The sequence below is a fragment of the Lissotriton vulgaris genome, chromosome 4_1 (assembly GCF_964263255.1).
Source record: "Lissotriton vulgaris chromosome 4_1, aLisVul1.2, whole genome shotgun sequence".
In the NCBI taxonomy this organism is placed as follows: Eukaryota; Metazoa; Chordata; class Amphibia; order Caudata; family Salamandridae; genus Lissotriton; species Lissotriton vulgaris.
The window spans coordinates 612,312,586-612,332,142 of record NC_141691.1 but is presented as its reverse complement, the minus strand read 5'-3'; the positions used below and the strand labels follow the sequence as shown (position 1 = coordinate 612,332,142).

The 19,557-nt window shown below is 44.3% G+C and overlaps 1 protein-coding gene across 1 annotated transcript in view; it reads left to right on the top strand.

Annotated features, from left to right (window-relative positions):
• Positions 1-19,557, top strand: part of VPS41 (VPS41 subunit of HOPS complex) — an 876,961-nt gene that overhangs the window by 612,788 nt on the left and 244,616 nt on the right. Inside the window, exon 16 of the mRNA XM_086964855.1 lies at positions 12,589-12,670. Coding sequence (XP_086820981.1) covers positions 12,589-12,670 — 82 coding nt within the window. The remainder of the gene's footprint in view (positions 1-12,588; positions 12,671-19,557) is intronic.

Sequence of the window (19,557 nt, the reverse complement as noted above, 5' to 3'; positions counted from 1 at the left end):
GATAGAGAGCTGATCACTCGAGTCTTCAAAAGTTCTCATTAAGGTAGAATCGACTCTTGGAGAATTAAACATGTTTAAGATTCTAAAAAACTCGTTAGTGTGATTAGAGTCAGAGGAAATTGTAGTTTGATAATAGGCCTCTTGTGGAATTTATTAGATATTTATAGAGTTGTGTTATTCGAATGGAATTCAGAACATATGCAGGCCTTTTTTTCTTTCGTCTGTTCTGATGAGAGCAGGTAGGTGAAGGATATTGGTCCTTGAAAATGTAAGGATTTACTTGATGAAAATGTCATGTGTTCATTGGGCAATGGCCTCAAAAGCACCAATAAGCCAGTGCCACCCTCTATCACATTGCCAATAATAGGGCAGACAGTTGTCTACAAGATAGGGCAGGTGTCCATGAACTGGGAAATATTGTAACATATTCCTTTTTCAAGCTCAAATGAAAATCACTCAGTTGGGTAAAATGGACTGAAAACACTTAGGCAAAAGTAGTTGCACAAATAGTTCAATAAAGTTACCTAATACATTTTGGGGCTGATAAATTAGCATACATTTTATAGTAGCAGAAGAGAAGAGGCCAAGAAGAAGCATTTACATCTCTGCTTCCAAAACAGTGGACAAGAAATGACAGAAATATTTGTCTCCTTACCTACTCTGTCTAGATGTGAAATTCTGGGATTAGGTGCAACAGGTTCACAGATTTCTGGAGCTAATTCAACCACATCTCGATGACTAAGCGGATATCTAGATTCGGGTCAATAATGAGACCATGACATTCCTACCTTTATTTGGAAAGTGACCTTGAGTCAATGAGCATGCAGGATAACTCCGCATAAGAAGCAATGTGCAGCGAGAGGCCTAGAGACAGAGGGCCTGAGTTAGACGTTAGTGGATGAGATACTCAGTCACAAACGTGGCGGCAATGAGATATTCCATCACAAATGTGACGGATATCTATTTGGCCGTATTACAAGTGCCATGGAATATAATGCACTTGTAATACTGTAGACCTGATGTCTGTCACTTTTTGTGATGGAGTAGCTCCACCAGCGATCTCTAAACCTGGACCAGGTGCCACAAGGAAGCGTCTAATATGCATAAAGCACTCAATGTCCTAAAAATAACTGTCTTTCCGTTTGAGAGCTAGGAGTCGCAAAGAAGAAGCAGAAATGTACTCTACATGCTCTTCGCAATACCAAAAGATGTGCCTGCTTTGGCTACGTAACAACAAGATAGTGGCATGGGTGGAGATCATTGTTAAGGTGCCAGTGCTTTCACATTCAGTTACAATGATGAAAATAAGAGAGAAAATGGAGCCCAGGATCTTCCAAGCACTGCTAGAATAGTGCAACTACTAGAAAAGAAAAAGAAAAGCAATTTAAATGTATGAACCCATGAAAGCAACAGCTGAGGCTCAAAGACACATTAACTAACAAAATTCACTAAGACAACAAATCACAGTCGAGGCCAGACTCTCCAAATGCAAGGCTAATAATGAATATGTACAAAAAAATTATAAAACCCCATTCACTGCTGCTGTGGCAGGGCCACCATTAGTTGCATGATGAAAAATTGTCAGTTGAACAGTAGGGGTGCAAAGTGGTTTGGCATTCCAATGGATAGGGTTGAGTTCTGTCAGAGAGGCCAAGGTAAAGTGCTCAGGTCGATCAGTGTGCATAGTAAGAAAGAAGCCAGAGGGTGAGCATCAAGCAGGTTAGTGAGTGTGTTTCTAATGGTCGATATTTTGATTGAAAAGCAGAACACATACTCTTTGGCGGCAAGGTTGGACAGCGAAGTAATAGACGTGAGGAGAGAGATGATATTTAGAGCTATTGTCTGAATATGTCAAGAGAAGAGATGAGGGTAGTGTATTCTTTTGATTGTCAGTGTACTGTAGTCATCTTTGTATGACTTGACTTTCTTGGTTGTGGGTCTTCCTCCGGAGTTTTAGCTTGTGAATTGTTGAATAGATTCATGGATATGGGTTTATCATGTAGGGAGTGAAGTTCTGCAGTAATAGTTGGAGTTGTTGGTTGCAATTAATGTGCTGTTAAATTGGCAGATGGAGCTGCCATTTGAGCATAGAATAAAACTGACATGTACTTGTTGCTTGTATCTGGGGTCTGTAGGGATTTTCAGTTTTGAGATGGGCGATGTGTTGTTCGGATTGTTAAGAGATTATACTTGAACTGTTATGTGGATTAGGGAGTTGTCAGAGGTGGAGAACTTGTTGGTGGGAGTCTGATGAGTAATAGATCTGACAAAGATGATGGGATCAATTGTTTTCTGCGTAATTAAGTGAGGATTAGGTGGGTGAGAGCGAGTGAGTGCTCAGTTAAAGCTGTTTGAATAGGTAGTTTTGATATGGGTGAATGGACACACGCTGTTGATGCCACATTAGCCCAGCAGTATTCTTGGTCTGACCTGCATTCCAGTAGAGCGAGGAAGGCTCTGCCATCACTTCGGATTCCCGCGCTGTAGAGACCCCCCACCGCCTCCCTTCCGCCGTCCTGCTGTTTGTTCCCATCTGACAGCGGGGCCGCCGAGTGGAGCGAGGCGAGGGGCTGCCTACAACTCTCGGCAGCCCTCGAGGTCTCCAGCCACACCCCCTTGACGACGCGCTAGGAGGCGCATAAAGGGCGTCATCTCCACAAGGAAATTGACACACGCTGTTGATGCCACATTAGCCCAGCAGTATTCTTGGCCTGACCTGCATTCCAGTAGAGCGAGGAAGGCTCTGCCATCACTTCGGATTCCCGCGCTATAGAGACCCCCCACCGCCTCAGCTTCCGCCGTCCTGCTGTTTGTTCCCATCTGACAGCGGGCCGCCGAGTGGAGCGAGGCGAGGGGCTGCCTACAACTCCCGGCAGCCCTCGAGGTCTCCAGCCACACCCCCTTGACGACGCGCTAGGAGGCGCATAAAGGGCGTCATCTCCACAAGGAAATTGACACACGCTGTTGATGCCACATTAGCCCAGCAGTATTCTTGGCCTGACCTGCATTCCAGTAGAGCGAGGAAGGCTCTGCCATCACTTCGGATTCCCGCGCTGTAGAGACCCCCCACCGCCTCCCTTCCGCCGTCCTGCTGTTTGTTCCCACCTGACAGCGGGGCCGCCGAGTGGAGCGAGGCGAGGGGCTGCCTACAACTCCCGGCAGCCCTCGAGGTCTCCAGCCACACCCCCTTGACGACGCGCTAGGAGGCGCATAAAGGGCGTCATCTCCACAAGGAAATTGACACACGCTGTTGATGCCACATTAGCCCAGCAGTATTCTTGGCCTGACCTGCATTCCAGTAGAGCGAGGAAGGCTCTGCCATCACTTCGGATTCCCGCGCTGTAGAGACCCCCCACCGCCTCCCTTCCGCCGTCCTGCTGTTTGTTCCCATCTGACAGCGGGGCCGCCGAGTGGAGCGAGGCGAGGGGCAGCCTACAACTCCCGGCAGCCCTCGAGGTCTCCAGCCACACCCCCTTCACGACGCGCTAGGAGGCGCATAAAGGGCGTCACCACCCCCACTCGCGGGACGCGAGCGGGACGCTGGGCGAAGCCTGGGCCAAGGGTGGGCCCGTCTAAGCCCGTCACAGACCGGAGGAGACCGGGCCGGGCGCACCCCCCTAACAACTAAGCAAAGGTAAAACACAGAGGAAAGGCTCCTCAATAAGAAAAGAAAACAAAAGTATAAGCACTCCTCCTATCGAATCAATATTAACCCAGGTTCCACCCTCTGTACCATACCTGGTCAACAAACATACAATGACCACGAGAGGCTCCAGAAGCAAAACCATGAAAAAAAACATAGCAACTACTGTCGGTCCAATTGAACAATTCTTACATAAAGTAAATGAAACCATAGATCAAACAGTACTGTTGATTGACCGCCGCGTCTCATATGAGCTAGACCAAGCACAGCGCTCATCGATGGGTATCCTGGCACAGGCTCAAACTCCAAATGCGATACCCCTAAATAAATCAACCATAGATACAAATGTCGAAATACACGCCTTACCTAACACTGTCGACCTATCAGTAACCACACAACTGTCACAACTGTCAAACTCACAATCATCACAGGATCTCGAACTGACCCCCGATATCTTTGCAAGCCTACAACCAACAAACAATGACTCAACGCAGCCAGAACTAAGAGGCATAAGGGAAGGAGCAATCCCAAAACAGAACCCCTTACAATTACGATCTAACAGTCCAGATCACATAAGTGCCACTAACTCAGATATTGTTCGGAATGCTAATCAACAAATTCAAGAGAACATCGTTATCACAGATTCCTCTAAGAATATCTTATCCGATGTCCTCATAGTCGAAGACCACGCAAACAGATCTAGCTCCAATAAGAACCGTCAAGATAAACCAATTCCTCGTGCAGAAAAAGGCACAAATCACTCTAAAGTAGACACATCTCTGTTAAACAAAATCTCGGAAATAATAAAACACCAACTACAACCTTTACAAAAAAGCCTTGAAGTAATAGAAAAACAAGTGGCCATATTAATAGCCTCTGCAAAAACAACCACCAACTCAAGGAAAAACGATCTTCCTGTTCCTCTAGGCGCTGCCATTGACTCAGGAAAAAGAAATGCAATTAACCCTTCAAAACAAACAGCCAACAAACCAGTCAACACCACCACCACAAAAACCACAATGAAAACAGTGAAAGAACCAGAAAACAAATCTACTAATCAAACCAACTCCGTAAAAACAAAGACTGATCAAAATAAACCAATACTCAATTCAGGTACTCAAAACCAGCCAATCGCAGATTCCAATTCAGCAAATGCTGCACAGATAAAAAAACCTTCCAATCCACCAACTGCAAATACTCCTAGACCTGAACAAACGCAGACCCACAACAGCAAAACAGGACAACCTAATAAGAGATGGAGAAAGGTAGTAAATCTCCCTCCAGAGGCAACTCCTTTTGTAGCCATACTAACGGGTGTCCCCGAATTAGGCAGAGACTCAGACGAACCTACCTGGTCCCTACTAAACAAAGTACGATACTGGTTAAATATCAACAGGCCCAACCACCCTAACAACATTTCCAGAATAACCACGGTAAGAAGGGTTTCGTGGATTGGCCACCAGCCAAAAACAATCCCAGGAGACTGCATAATCGTAAACTTCGAATATCCACGGGCAGTCGATTACACTTGTTCCTGGGATACTCCAGAACACAACGAAGGAATAAGTGTCAAACGCCTATCCTTTTTCTATCCCCGACAATCCCATCGCTCCGAGGACCCCACTTGGCCATCAAATTGGTCCTGGAGCCAACCCGAGCAAGGACTAAGAAACTGGCACCAGGGAAATAGGGGACAAGGATATAGCCAGAGGTTCCATCCGCAGGGGGACTGGGGATACGAACTCAGCGACCGAGGTGACTGGAATTCTGGCAGAAGACCACATCATCAAACGTATAACGAACCATGGTCGGGAATTCCGACATTTAACCACTTCAGCTGTCTAGATATGGTCGACTGACTACCATCTCAGCCCCATTCTCCAAGTCTTCCGCATAAAATCACCATGCTACCATTCTCGCCACCTACTGCTTCTAAAATAAATACCACAGGAAAATCTCAGTGTTTAACACAGCCAAGAACAAAAGACGTCACCTTAAAACAGGGAAAACCAAACGGAGCCCGTCAGACTGAAATCAGACAACAATATGGTAATTTGGTCCCGGGTTCGCAGAAACTGTCATCATCTCCTTTAAAAAAGCGTTTGCCTGAAACAAATCAGATAGTTGTTGATCCAAACTTAATGGCACATGAAAAATCCGTCCCCCCCAAGAATCATCTCATAGACAACATAAACAAAGTTGAGCGGAACCTGTTGTTCTGGAACGTGGCGGGTCTTGCAACAAAGCACCAAGAAAAAGCCTTCTTGGACTTGGCCCATACAAATGATTTAATATGTCTACAGGAGACATGGCTGAATGACCCAGTCCACCTAGCGGGATACAGAACATATTTCTCGAAAGCTACAAAATCACAATCAGGGAGAAGCAAAGGAGGCCTAATAACATACGTCTCGAATCTTTGGCCCTGTCAGGATATAACACCTATAGCTCTTCATCAGAACTATCAAATAATCAATATCAAAGTATCTATCTATATTTCCTATACAATAATAAATTTCTACAATAACATGAGCTCAGAGGACCTAACCAAAACACTAAGTGAAATCACTGAAGCAATAAACATGCAAAAAATCAAATTCGCAAAAATCACACACTCAATAATCTGGGGAGGAGACTTTAATTTACACATCTGCGGCCAAAGTAACGCACCCACCTGTGGGATCACTGATGAACATGATAATCCTCTAACTCATTTTGTACATACGGAAGAAGGAACCAATATCCAAGCCACTATGTTCGAGTTAGACTTAGGGTTTGCAAATATGATAATGTCACCAACAACCCCATTCACGTCAACCTTTCACGGAAGAGGGGCCCAAACATTAATTGACTATATCCTGGTTTCTACCATCAATGCAGATTGTATAAAGCAGTTTGAAGTGATTAACAACGTACTTAGTGACCACTATCCCCTCAAATTAACATACCTTGAACCTGATCACCACAAGAATCGAGTAAAAGACAACCTTACTCTATTACAACAAGATAATCTCATGCTAAACAGGCTGAATGGCTTCACCCTAAAATGGGGTACCCTAGATCAAGAAGTAACTACAAAAAGAATAGTGGACAAATGCAGGCCACTTATTGAAAACTGTCTAAATCCTTCAGCAGGTGCTGACGAAATCCTGAACGACTATGACAGAATAGTGAAAACCATAGGAAATTAATTAACCAAGCCTAGAAAACAAAATAACACACAAAGAAAAGGATGGTTTAACACCAAGTGTACAAAAGCCTACTCTACCCTAAAGAAAGCCCTAGCAAAGAAAGAACGAAACAGGGAAGAGATAGCCAAACTACGGAAAAGTTATGCGCAAGCACTTAAAGAACGGAAAAAAGAGATACAACTTAATCTCTGGACTCAGCTTTTAGACAGTAGTTTGCAAAAAGACAATATAGCATTCTGGAGAATAGTCAAGACTCCTTTCCTATCCGGGAATAAGGAGGGACCATCCTTAGACGTCGCAATTAATGCGGAGGACTGGGTGATGTATTGTTCAGGAGTCTTTGGAGAGGCAAAAACCGGAGTCCCATCCACTGGACCTGTGCTCCCAGCGGTGAAGTACCCGTTAGATATACACTTTACCATCAACGAGATACAGAAAGCCATTACCTCGGCAAAAAACGGTAAAGCGCCAGGTCCAGACTCCGTTCCAATGGACCTCTATAAATTTCTCCCCGACCTCTGGTCCCCACTCTTAACAAAAGTACTGAACGCAGCTAAGGAAAGCAATCTCCCTAAATCATGGTCAACATCAATCTTGATTCCCATCTTCAAGAAAGGTAATAGAGACAGTCCTTCTTGCTACCGACCCATCTCACTTCTGGACTCTGTGGGTAAGATGGCAGGAAGGATCCTTCTCGATCGTCTACAGGAGTGGTCCAAGGAACACGGGGTCCTTTCAGACATTCAGTACGGGTTCAGGGCTGGCCTGAGCACCGTGGACCAAGTTCTGAACCTAACCCTACTGGCCACAAAATACACAACTGTCAAAAAAACTAGTCTCCACCTGGTCTACGTTGACCTTACGGCAGCGTTTGACTGTGTGGTACATACAAAACTATGGCTAATTATGCTGGATATGGGGATTGACCCTGCAATTGTAGATTTTTTACGTGAGTTATACTCTGATGCCACAGGCAAGGTAAGATACGGGCTGGAAGGACAACTTACAGACAGCTGCCCAATACGGAAGGGGGTCAGGCAGGGGTGTGTACTGGCCCCCTTCTTATTCACGCTGTATACAAACGGACTAGAGGCAGCAATGCTGCAGGGTACAAAAGACTTTCCAACAGCAGGACGGCGACCAATCCCAGCATTGCTATACGCCGACGATGCGGTGATTCTTGCCCGAACTCCAATACAGTTACAAAAAGCTGTAAACAATTACTGTACCTTCATGACCAATCTCAATCTGAAAGTTAATATAAAGAAAACTTTTGTGATGCATGTCGGCAGTAAAGGGAAAAGGACGAAAACAATCTTAGTAGACAACTCACCACTCGAAACAACAAAAACCTACCCATATCTTGGAATCACCATCGACGAGGAGTTCAAATGGAAAGACGCAATTAACTCCCGCAAGTTATCGCTCATACGAACAGTCGGCGCTCTAAAAGCCTTTTCTCTCCGCCTAGGGAAAAAACCCCTGGCAGAGATGTTAAAGATTTATAATGCAAAGTGCATTACCACGGCTATCTTTGGAGCAGGAGTTTGGGGAACGGCAAATGCTGAACAAATCCAAAAGATCGAAAACACCTTCCTCAAATTTTTACTAGCAGTCCCTAAGAGTACGACCACCTTTGGATGCCATTTAGAACTTGGACTAGAATATATCTCAGATCTTATCAAGATCCAACCCATAATGCTATGGCGCAGAACATGGGCAACGGAAGAATGCACACTCACAAGAGCAATTATTGAGGACTGCATGAACCCAGAACACATGGAAAAGATTAAGTGGCTTCATTACGTAAAAACCTTCCTCACAGATATTGGCCTACTGAGGTTTTTTAACGACCCACAGTCAGTCACAGACATAGCAAAAAAGGAACTAAAAAAGATATGTCTGTCCCACTTAAACCAACTAAGACTGATGACAGAAATAGGTAAATTGTCAGTACAACATAGCCTCATGATACAAACTGTTCCATCCATACAACCATACTTACAGGAAGACCGGACACATTTTGAAAAGTTACTGTTAACCCGTTTCAGGTTCAATCTTTTCCACATCATGGTTTCATTCCCCACCCAAAACAACTGGACATATATTACAACAGCGTGCCCCTGTGACTCTAATTCTTCCCAGTCCACAATCCATGTTCTCTTCTTCTGTACCTTTTACACTCCATTCCGAAAAAGATGGATATTACCAATCCTAAAAGCAATGAAGGTCAGAAGATGTCGCCCAGCATTCCCGGCATTACAGTTCTTGGACAATCCACTAGTCTCAAGATCCGTGGCACACTACCTTAGAGTGTGCCTTAAACACCGCACGAACTTATGAGCATTCTGAAAACCCGTCTTAACATAGTCTCTAGTAAATGCATTGTACAGTATACAGAGATCTAAATTTTTAATATATATCATGAACTTTTTAAACGTCTTTTTTTAATCAGTGTTTTTTACAGTATAAATTTGTACTTTTGTGGCTTTCATATTGAAATCCGAATAAAGTTAATTTGATTTGATTTTGATTTGAATGGAGGTGTTGTACATGTCCAGATGTGTGCCCAATCAAACAGCACTCCTCAGTGACTACTTAATAAGCTACTCATTGCGTAGTAATCTTTAGGGCCTGCTCATATTTGCCACCCCTCACTTGGTAGTCCGCATGACTTGCTCACTTTTGCGGACATGAAGGAGACTCTCCGTTGAGTAGTAACTATCTAGTTCCACTGACTCTGGGATACCCTTCCCTTTGCACATCCCAGTGCTTACTTGTGCTTACTGTTCTACAGATATTTTAAATTTCAACTCCTGGATAATCTTGTAGACAGAAGCATTCACAGCACCTGTCACACTAGAAAAGACAATGACTTGAACAGGTCTTGATACCTCGTTGTTTCTGCAGCCTAAATGTTACTTTCCCTGCAGACGTTCCAAATAAAACCTGTATTGATCTTTCCAACCAACTATCCATCCCTCTGTCTGTCCATCCATAAACCTTTGTAACGTGTCTTGATGTTTGTCATTTTGGACTGTATATATGTATATTCTGTTTATGTGTTTCCCTCTGTAAGTGTGTTGATTCATGTGTTTTTTTCCCTCCCCCGCCCCCTCTTTTTGTTCCCCTCGTGCAGGTCTACCTATTCCCCAGTGAATGTCAACTAGGGTTTCAACCGCCCCTGGCAATTCACAGCTATTTATTGAATACCAGGCGGTAGTGCATCAATTCTCTTCACTTAACCACGGTCCTGAAGAAGTGCCAATTGACCCGTTAGGGGCAAGCATAGGCACGACACATGTCAACAGTATACACTTAGACTGCCCCTTAGGAACATTATAATCCCCACAGGGGCCCACTTTTGTTTTTACCTAGACTAGAGCTACCTTTTCATTAAAATTAACTGTAGAGGACTGCCCTATACCTTTTTTATCTTATCTCACTGTGCACTACCCAGCCCCCACACCTGCATGCACCTAACAGCTTTATCTTCAAAAGATCCCCGGCAAAGAGCCCCGGTTACGGGAGCCCGTCCGGCATTGCAGTGCCCGCCTGATGAGGGGCACCTGCCCTATGATGAAGCATGACACCTCTCGGGGTGTGTGAGGGCAACACAAAGAAAGACCGGAATTTCCCCTTCACCCCTATCTCCTCAACAAAAAAACTTTCACATAGGAACTGCATACCCTCTTTAAACACTAGTCTCATTTGGGGGCCTGTGTGCAGGACCTCATAACCCAGCTCTCAGTCCCCCCCCCCCCCCCCTATTTGGTTACAATATATTAAAAAACAGTCAGTACAAATAAAAAGGACTGTCGCTTATTGCACTTTTACCAACAGGGTGTTAGACGTGTTGGGACTAATTAATAAAATCATGTAAAAGTATAAGAGTACGCATGTAGTACTACTTCTCCTACTCATAAATACTTTTGTGAATCAGTTCTTATGTTTTTGACGAAAAGTTTGCCCTCTATTCTAAATACTTAGAAAGGAATCATAGTACATACATAATAATATAATTATTTAATTAACTCAATTTCTAGAAGCTATCACCTCATCGTCTAAAGTCAGATACCTAGATATGCATTTAAGATTTTCAGACAGCCCTGGATGTAGGCAGTATACAACTTAATGCTGTCAAGGTTATATTTTGCTAACTGTGCATTTCTAAACATCCCATAATGCTTAACGCAAAACTTGAAGTCCGTGCAAAATGCAGGAGGTTTTGCATTGATCCACCTACGTTGTGATAAGGTGTCCCTGGCCCACTGGTCACTGCACAGTCTCCTGGTTAGTGCACAATTCAGGTTAAATAACTTTCTACAGTATGTAGATCAATAAATCACAAAAATCCCAGGTCTTTGGCTAAAACTCTACTTTTGTACTTACTTACACCTTTATATTTGATCAAAGGAAGAAACGTCTTTGCCATAGTTGAGAACAATTGATCATAGGCTCATGGATTCTCAGTAGAGGGCATCACAATTATGAAACACACTCCCCTTAACATTAAATTACCCAATGACCATGAGCATTGTAAGCAATCTCTCTTTTATCACCGTAGGTCAACTGGGGCTGTGTTACATAAAGTGCCCTGGGGGCAATGGCCTTTGGCGCCCGCTGTGCGCACACCTGGGGCACTTTGGTATTACAGAAGGGGTGGCAGACGCTTGTGCAGCCCCTGCTGTAATACCTATACCTCTGGCGCACATGAAGCGCCAGCGCTATCTTCAAAAGGCGTTCACTCATTTGCACTGGGCATGCCCCATGCAAATGAGGGACCCCTTTGCCTCTGCGCCCGTGCCGTATTACAGATGTTGGCGCGGAGGAAAAGAAGTTCTCAGAAGGCGCACGACCAGTGCACCTCCTGATGGCAGCCCTGCTGGGGGGGAAAGGGCGTCCCATGGACCCCCCAGACATTCCCCTACAGACGGGTGCAGTCACTGACCGCACCCGCCTGCAAGGGGATCTCTAATCCCCTTCAAAAGTGCAGGCGGGTTGCCGCTCCGTTTTTCCCCTGGATGCGCTGTTGCGAGAGCAGCGCAAGTTCGCAGCTACCCTGGGGGCAACACATTCATCATAATAAGGCGCATTTTCACTGTTTGCACCTGCCGCACCTTTTTGAAGGTGCGCCCGGCGCAAACAATGAAAATGCGCTTTATGTGTAATGTGGCCCCTGGTGCTTATTCTTAAGTTATCTTTCTGTTTTGGTAATTACTATCTCTCAGTGCCATGAGGCCGCTTAAGTGGAAAACGTTAGTGTTACACAACACACACCTTAGCATAACAAAAATGAAACTGTTTGGGTGTGCCGGCGTTCAGTTGTGCAGGTTTATTGCCATTTTCAAGTTGACAAAAATAATTCCGTTCAATGCTTGTGGTTATGGAAATCATGATGTATATAAAATGTGAAGTTTTTACATTTTTTTATTTATATAACCAAAAATCTCTTTGTATCTAAGTTCCTGATTTATATCTTGGCGAACGATGTACTGCATCACAAACATCCGCCTAATTACAACTGCATTATGTCCTTTGACACTTGTAATTAGGGGATGAGTTATTCAACTCGGTTGTGACGGAGCAACTCATCAACCAAAATCTGAATCAGCCTTTGAATGTTCGTAATATCTCTCTTATATTGCTAAACATTTGCAATTCACGCCTTCGACATACAAACTGCAATGCATGTATTTTGGAACTGCTTGTTTTTGCTACTACTGACTGTTTTACCATACATTTTCTTTTCAGAAAATGCCAAAAGATACTTGGAAAAAATATGAAACTCTGGGAAGACGAAGTTTACAGATTCAAGAAAATTGGTCAACTCAAAGTTAGTGACAACATACTTGTATTTAAATTAATTATGTACTTCTCTTCTGTAGCTACACTAAGAGACAAAGCCAATATGCCAGCTAAAGAATTGGTTATTGCATGATAACGATGGGCCATTGGTATGTTGATAACATTTATTTAGTTGCTTATTTATAATTTTCGATTGCGCATCTGCAACAAATAAGTTTTAAAGTGTGGACTACGGGAATACAATAGGTAGAGAGAAGAAGCTAAAAGCATTAGGCAAACTAGAAGCACTAGGTAAAGAGTTTGAGGATTATTTCAGGAGAGCCGGATCAGATGGATTTTTTTAGAAACATTCTGAAGGTTAAAGGATCTAATTGAGTTCTGGGTTAGGGAGGAAGAGAGCTCCAAAACATAGGATTGGTGCCAAAGAATAATTGTTTTTGAGCTAAGGACTTCTCCAAGGTTAGTGTTTGTAGGAAGAGGTAGTTCTTGATCCTGGGACCTCTGTGTGTGGGATCAGCTCAGTCATGGCAGGGAGGATCGCCTCGATGAGGGCAAGAGAAGATAGGGTAACTCCAGGAAGAATAGCATTGCCATAGCCCATGCAAGACCTGATTATTTGTGGGCCACCTTTCTCAGGTGATCGACGTTGGGACACTTTTTATCCTCTTCAGGGTGTGAAGGATGGAATTTTTTAGTTGGTCCAGTGTTGAAGCAGGAGGGCAGATTTTTCATTCACGAGTCTGGAGACACTCAGGTAGGAGGTAACTTAAATATTTCAATATTTGGCCCTTAAGTTACAGGAAAAGGCCAGTAGGTCCTGTCAGGGTTCCAACCTCGCTTCAATTGCAACTCTCTACTAGCATCCACTCTAGGCCATGTACCAACATTATAATACATCATTTACTTTTAGCATTCTGGTCACCAACACAGAGATACAGGGAGTGCGGACTGACGGGATACTCTACACTCCGTTAGCGGTCTTGAAACTCTGTGACCGGTTAGAACATGAGGCTCCCCCACATCTCATGTCAAAAAAAGAAACGAGACAACAATTAGTTTGTGACTACCACTCCACAGCGAACCAAGACATGAACGTCTTGCCAACTACTTGGCCATGAGGCCCTACCTCCACATGTCTGAACTCTCACAATGACACCATACAACATTTAAGCATGCAGTACATGCACACTCATCTCCCTAAGACCAAATAGAGTCTGTTGATGTGTGATTTAGAGTCAGGGTGCTGTCAATAGTGAATCCCAAGGATTTTATGAATAATGAGGTGATGGACGAGACATTTTAGAGAAGATGTCATTTGGTAGGGCTTTGCCTATTTTATTTTTGTTGCTTGAGGTGATGGGGGGGAAAGTTCTGTCTTTTGAGGATTGAGTAGGAGTAATGTTAATGTCCTAGGTTCAGAGTGATAATGTTAGTGTGTGTGTTTCTGTACAGTGCTGTGTGCTAAGCAATCAGGTGATATTGGGCCTTCTTAGCGCTCTAAAATAAATAGTTTAACGAGTTGGAACTGGTAAGTGCCTACATTCAGGATTTGGATGAATACCATGCTTGCCTAACTAAATGTTTTAATGTAACAAAACGATTTTAAAACTTAAAGGCATCATTTGGGGTTACCAGTAAAACAGAACCCTCAACCCCTAGACTGGAGAATAAGCCGGAAAGTAAATGTAGTATCAGTCCTTGTGAATTAGGTTCGATGGAAAAATGAAAAACGCAAGTAAACAAACTATCCAAAAGCATCTTGCCAAAAGATCACTGTATAACCTAAGTACGTTTTTTTCCCTATGAGAAAAGGGATGTGAACAGCTAAAATGTAAACGTTTTACTTAAAATATTTCCTTTTGGTAACTGAACTGAGATTCAAATCCAAATGAAGTCACAGACTTACTGCTAGGAATCCTCTTGGGCGACAGTATCCAGTCACCTATGATCTGATTTTATGTTATGTTATGTTATGTTAACAAGATTTTATATAGCGCTCGTACACCCAGAGGTTTCATGGTGCTGACCGACCGATGCTCTGAGGCTGCAGGCTCGCGAGGCTCGAAGGAAGGTTAAGCAAGAGCCTGGACAAACAGCCAGGTTTTAAGATGTTTCCTGAACGGCAAGAGATTGGAACAGGAGCGGATTTCTAAGGGAAGGGAGTTCCATAGTTTGGAAGCAAGGGTGGCAAACCTCCGCCCTCCCTTGCGTTGGAACTTATAGTGGGGGACAATGAGTGGGGGACAATGAGGAGATTTTGAGTGGCAGAGCGTAGGCTGCGGGAGGGGGTGTATCTGAGCAGAAGGTTATGAATGAACTTAGGTCTGCAAGCATATAGAGATTTGAAGGTAATGCAGGCCGTTTTAAATGTGATACGTTGAGTGATAGGGAGCCAGTGGAGTTGCCTCAGTAGGGGTCTAGCTGACTGCCAGCACGGCAGTTGGTGGATAAGTCTGGCTGCCTGAATCTGGGCCATCTGCAGGCGTTTATTAAGGGCAACAGAAAGGCCCAAATAGAAGGCGTTGGCGTAGTCCAGGTGTGACAGTACTAGGGCTATCACCACTTGGGTCAAAGCTGGCTGGGTGAGCATTCGACTTATCTTTTTTATCTTGCGGAGCTGGAAGAAGCATGCGGACACAACCGAGTTCACTTGGGTCTTTAGTGACAGATCTTTGTCAATGAACACCCCCAGGCTTTTGACCGAGCTGGAAGGTGTAGGGGGGCTGATTTCAGGTGGCCAGTAGTGCGGGCCCCAGAATAATTGGCTTTTGCCAAAGAGGACCAATTCAGTCTTGTCGGGGTTTAGCTTTAATTGATTACAATCCATCCAATGACGGATGTAGAGCATGGTGTTCTGGAAATCATGGATAAATTCTGGGGAATTGTCAATCGTGAAAGTGAGTTGGAGGTCGTCTGCATAATTGAAAGTGACGACTTTAAAGGTTTTGAGAGACTGAATCAAAGGGAGCATGTGAATATTAAACAAAATGGCGGACAACGAGGAATCTTGGGGGACCCCGCCAGTGGTGCGGAGTTTGGGAGCCGAGAAAGGGGCCAGACAGACCGATTGAGTGCGGTCACTAAGGAAGGACCTGAGCTAGTCGTGGGCTGAGCCACAGATGCCGGCTTGTTTGACACGGTCGAGAAGGATGTCATGGTCGACCGTGTCAAACGCTGCCAACAGATCTAATAAGACCAGGGCCTGGGGGACTCCCAACTCCGCATTATGACGCAGAGAGTCCAGGACCGCCGTGATAACTGACTCAGTGGAGTGAGCCGGTCGAAACCCAGCTTGGAAGGGGTTCCGAAAATCGGATTGCTCAATGAAACTGGAGAGATGTGACGCCACGTGGGCCTCCAATAACTTGGCTAAGTAAGGAAGGAGGGAAATTGGCCTATAGTTGGATAAGGTGGAAGGTTCCGCTCCTGGTTTTTTTAAGAGGGGCACAACGACTGCCTCCTTAAAAGATTTGGGAACCATGCCTTGAGTAAGAGATGCATTAAGAAATCTTAAAATCGGAGGGGAAAGAGCAGCAAATATATTTTTTAAGATGTGAGGGGGCAACAGTCTCGAGGGAATCCACACTTTGAACTATTAAGAAGAGCATGTAAGGAAGGTGCGTCTAGGATGGGAAAGTGGTCTAGGGAGTGGGTGCTGGTGACATGCACTGGCACAGGGGAAGGGAAAGTAGTGACGAGGATACTGGATTGAATGGTCGCAATTTTATCCAGAAAGTATTGGTTAAGTGTGTTGCAGAAGTCCTGAGTAATCACAGGTTTAGGCAGGACTCTTTCCGGGTTAGAGAGTTTATTAGCAATAACAAAGATGTCCTTTGATTTGTTATCCGATTGTTCGAATATACTGGAAAAGAAGGCAGCTTTGGCTTGGGTCATGGCCTTCATGTAATCTGCTCGAGCGGCCGAGTAGAGGGTCTTTTCAAATGGGTCGTAGGCTCTCCTCCATATCCATTCCTTTTGACGGACAATTAGTTTTTTTGCCCTGAGGTCAGGGGAAAACCATTTATGCGCTTCAGATTGGCGGATGGTTTTAAGTTTCTTTAATGGGGCATGTATGTCGCTTGCTTCTAGGAGCCAGTTAAAGATCTCGACCTCGGCCTGGTCGAGGTCTGTATTGTAGGCTGGAATGGAACTCTCTAAATTTTCCAAGAAGGCTGGAGTATCCAGGGAGCTCCATTTCCTAATGAGACCCTCCTTGGTATTTGCGTTTTGTTTAGACTCAGGAATAGAAATGCTGAATTTGAACAGAGAATGGTCAGACCATATGCAGGGGGAGATGTCGGGGGGGTGGGGATGATGAGGCTGGTGCTCCAAATCTGATCAAGTATATGACCTTTAATGTGGGTTGTGGTGGTGATGTGATAACTAAAGTTGAGACCTGTAAGGACCTCCGTTAGTTCACTGGCCAGAGGGCCACCGAGGTCACAGTTGAACCAATAATTGAAGTCACCGATTAATAAGATTTTAGTATAATCGGTGACCATGGTGGCCAGTTGGTCGCACAGGGAAAGAGGGAAGAGGGGCATGCTCTGGGGAGGTCTATATATTAACACACATATTAGTGGTCCCGACCTAGAGTCGAGTTTAATGACCAGGTTGTCGGCTGCAGGAAGATTGAGAGACGTCAGCTTGGAGAATACATGGCTTTTGTCGATGATGGCTGCTACTCCACCACCTACTTTCCCAGAATCTCGCTCGACATGCAAGATGTAATAATTGTCTGGGAGAGCTGCTAAGATGTCCGTGGATGAGTCAGTATTGAGCCATGTTGCCGTGAGGAAAAGGATATCTGGTTTATGACATGAAAGATGAAAGAGAAAGATGTCTAGTTGGTGTTTTACTAAGGACCTGGTATTGAGGTAGAAGATGTTTAATTGTTGATTTTTGGCAGGCTCAGACTTAGGTTGCTGATACAAGCGAGAAGCGCTAGGCAGGGGCCCCAGAGGGTTGGAGGGGGTTTGAAGAATGCACAAGTGCATCAGGTGGTCGATGGAGGCTGGGCAGGGCAGATGGACTTTGCTACGAAGATTCCTCAAGGTCTCCGAGGAATATGTCAAGAAAAGAGCAGGGGGGCTGGCCCCTGGGCCGGACCTGGCACGGAGGGGCGCAACCTGGCGCAGACGGACTTGCCTTTGGGGCGCCAGCGGCGCGCCCGCTGCGCTCGGCCGCTGTGCGACCGGGGTGGGATAGTCATCATATGCTAATGAGGGTGGGAGTGGCCGGACAACTGCACTTTTTTCTTTTTTTTTTGTCCTCATTTGCCTTCTTTCCAACGTTCTTCTAACTTAACCGACCCTGGGTACCATGCCTCATATACTAGACAGGAATGGAGAGATAGCACAAATTGAGGCCTCCCACCAAGACACTCAAATATTCCTTCAGGGAGACCTCATAACCATCAACAAATCCCCAAGTCCATCCGCTTACGCAGAGAAGACAAAAAACCAGCCGAGGCGGATGAAAGGCTTAATCATTGAACCATTTTTATGAAAAAAAACAACCATCAACCACACCAAGAGAAAAAGGGAGTCCAAAATCATATCTCTTTCTTGTCTGATCCGAGGTATCCAATTTAGCAATATATTTCATCGATTGCAGCCTCCTTCCATTGAGGGAGCAGGAGATACCCACAGTTTACATATCTCGCTAGGCGCCAAAAGTATAGCATAGAATAATAACTTTGCACCATCTTTAGTAACACCACTGAATACTTTTAAGCACGTTGAGGAATGCATCTACTAACACCAGTTATGTGAAGGTAGGTCGACCTGTGGAGATAGAACTGAGGACGGTAAACCACGGATGAGGCGCCGCATGCAAACTTGCCCAAGACAAACAGGAGTGGAGGCCCTTTGTTGCTGCCCTACACGCCAGACGGCATAACGGGCAGTGGATAGGTCAGTTGTCATATGAACAATAGTGCAACAGCTATAGTTACCACCTGGCATTCATTGTGCCGAAATGACTGCTATTTTTGTGTCACGGTCGATAATTATAATGAGAAACTCATACATTTATGTTTTATATTTAAAGGCTATTATTACATTTTTATTTATAAATAATTGTATTCATTTTTCATCATCACACAGATTGAATGTCATTTTAAGCCCTGGCGATATACCTCCTTTTCAACTATTACTAATAAGATTCCATAATGCATACACAAATCTGTAGCAACTATTTTTGTATATAGAAAATGAGATTAAAGAGTATGGTATTTTAACTATGAAGCCAACGTGGTACTGCAAGGCATGGTTTATGAAGTGCAGCATGGCCCACGGAGTTTATTTAATATTTGATGCTGGAATGTATAGATTATCCAGATTACACTAGCGCTTTAGGATTACGTGTTGGTGCAATTTTTGACAGGTCCATAATTTGCTGCAGCCATCCACTCACTGCATGAATGGTGTTGCGCTGTCAGTCCAGAGCAAAGACAACTAAAGTATAAATATGCGTGGAACGGTTAGCTTATGTAATGATGTACTTGTATATCGGAATTGTAAACCCAGCCTAAATAATCAGTAAGTGGCTGACATTCATGATTGGGCCAGTAGATGTCACTGCAGAACCGTGTGATGTGTTCGAAATCTAAATTTAAGACTATTATTCGTGTCCGGTTTTCCAAGAGAAGCTGGTGATTGAGTTTTATGTACTATCATGAGATTGAAAAGCACGCGAAACGGCGTTGTTACAGTTAAAAACACGTTTTGCCCTATTTATCTGTTATCCTTCTCTTGAAATGATGGCAGAATGTCTCTAGGAAGCTTCCTTCGAAGTGATTCCTTGGAATGGCCTCTATTTGACATGTAGTTACTAAGACAGAAATCATGGCCTTTCTTCGAGTAGCTAAATTGTCAAACTTATCTCTCTTCTTTTCACCGGTGCCTGTGAAAC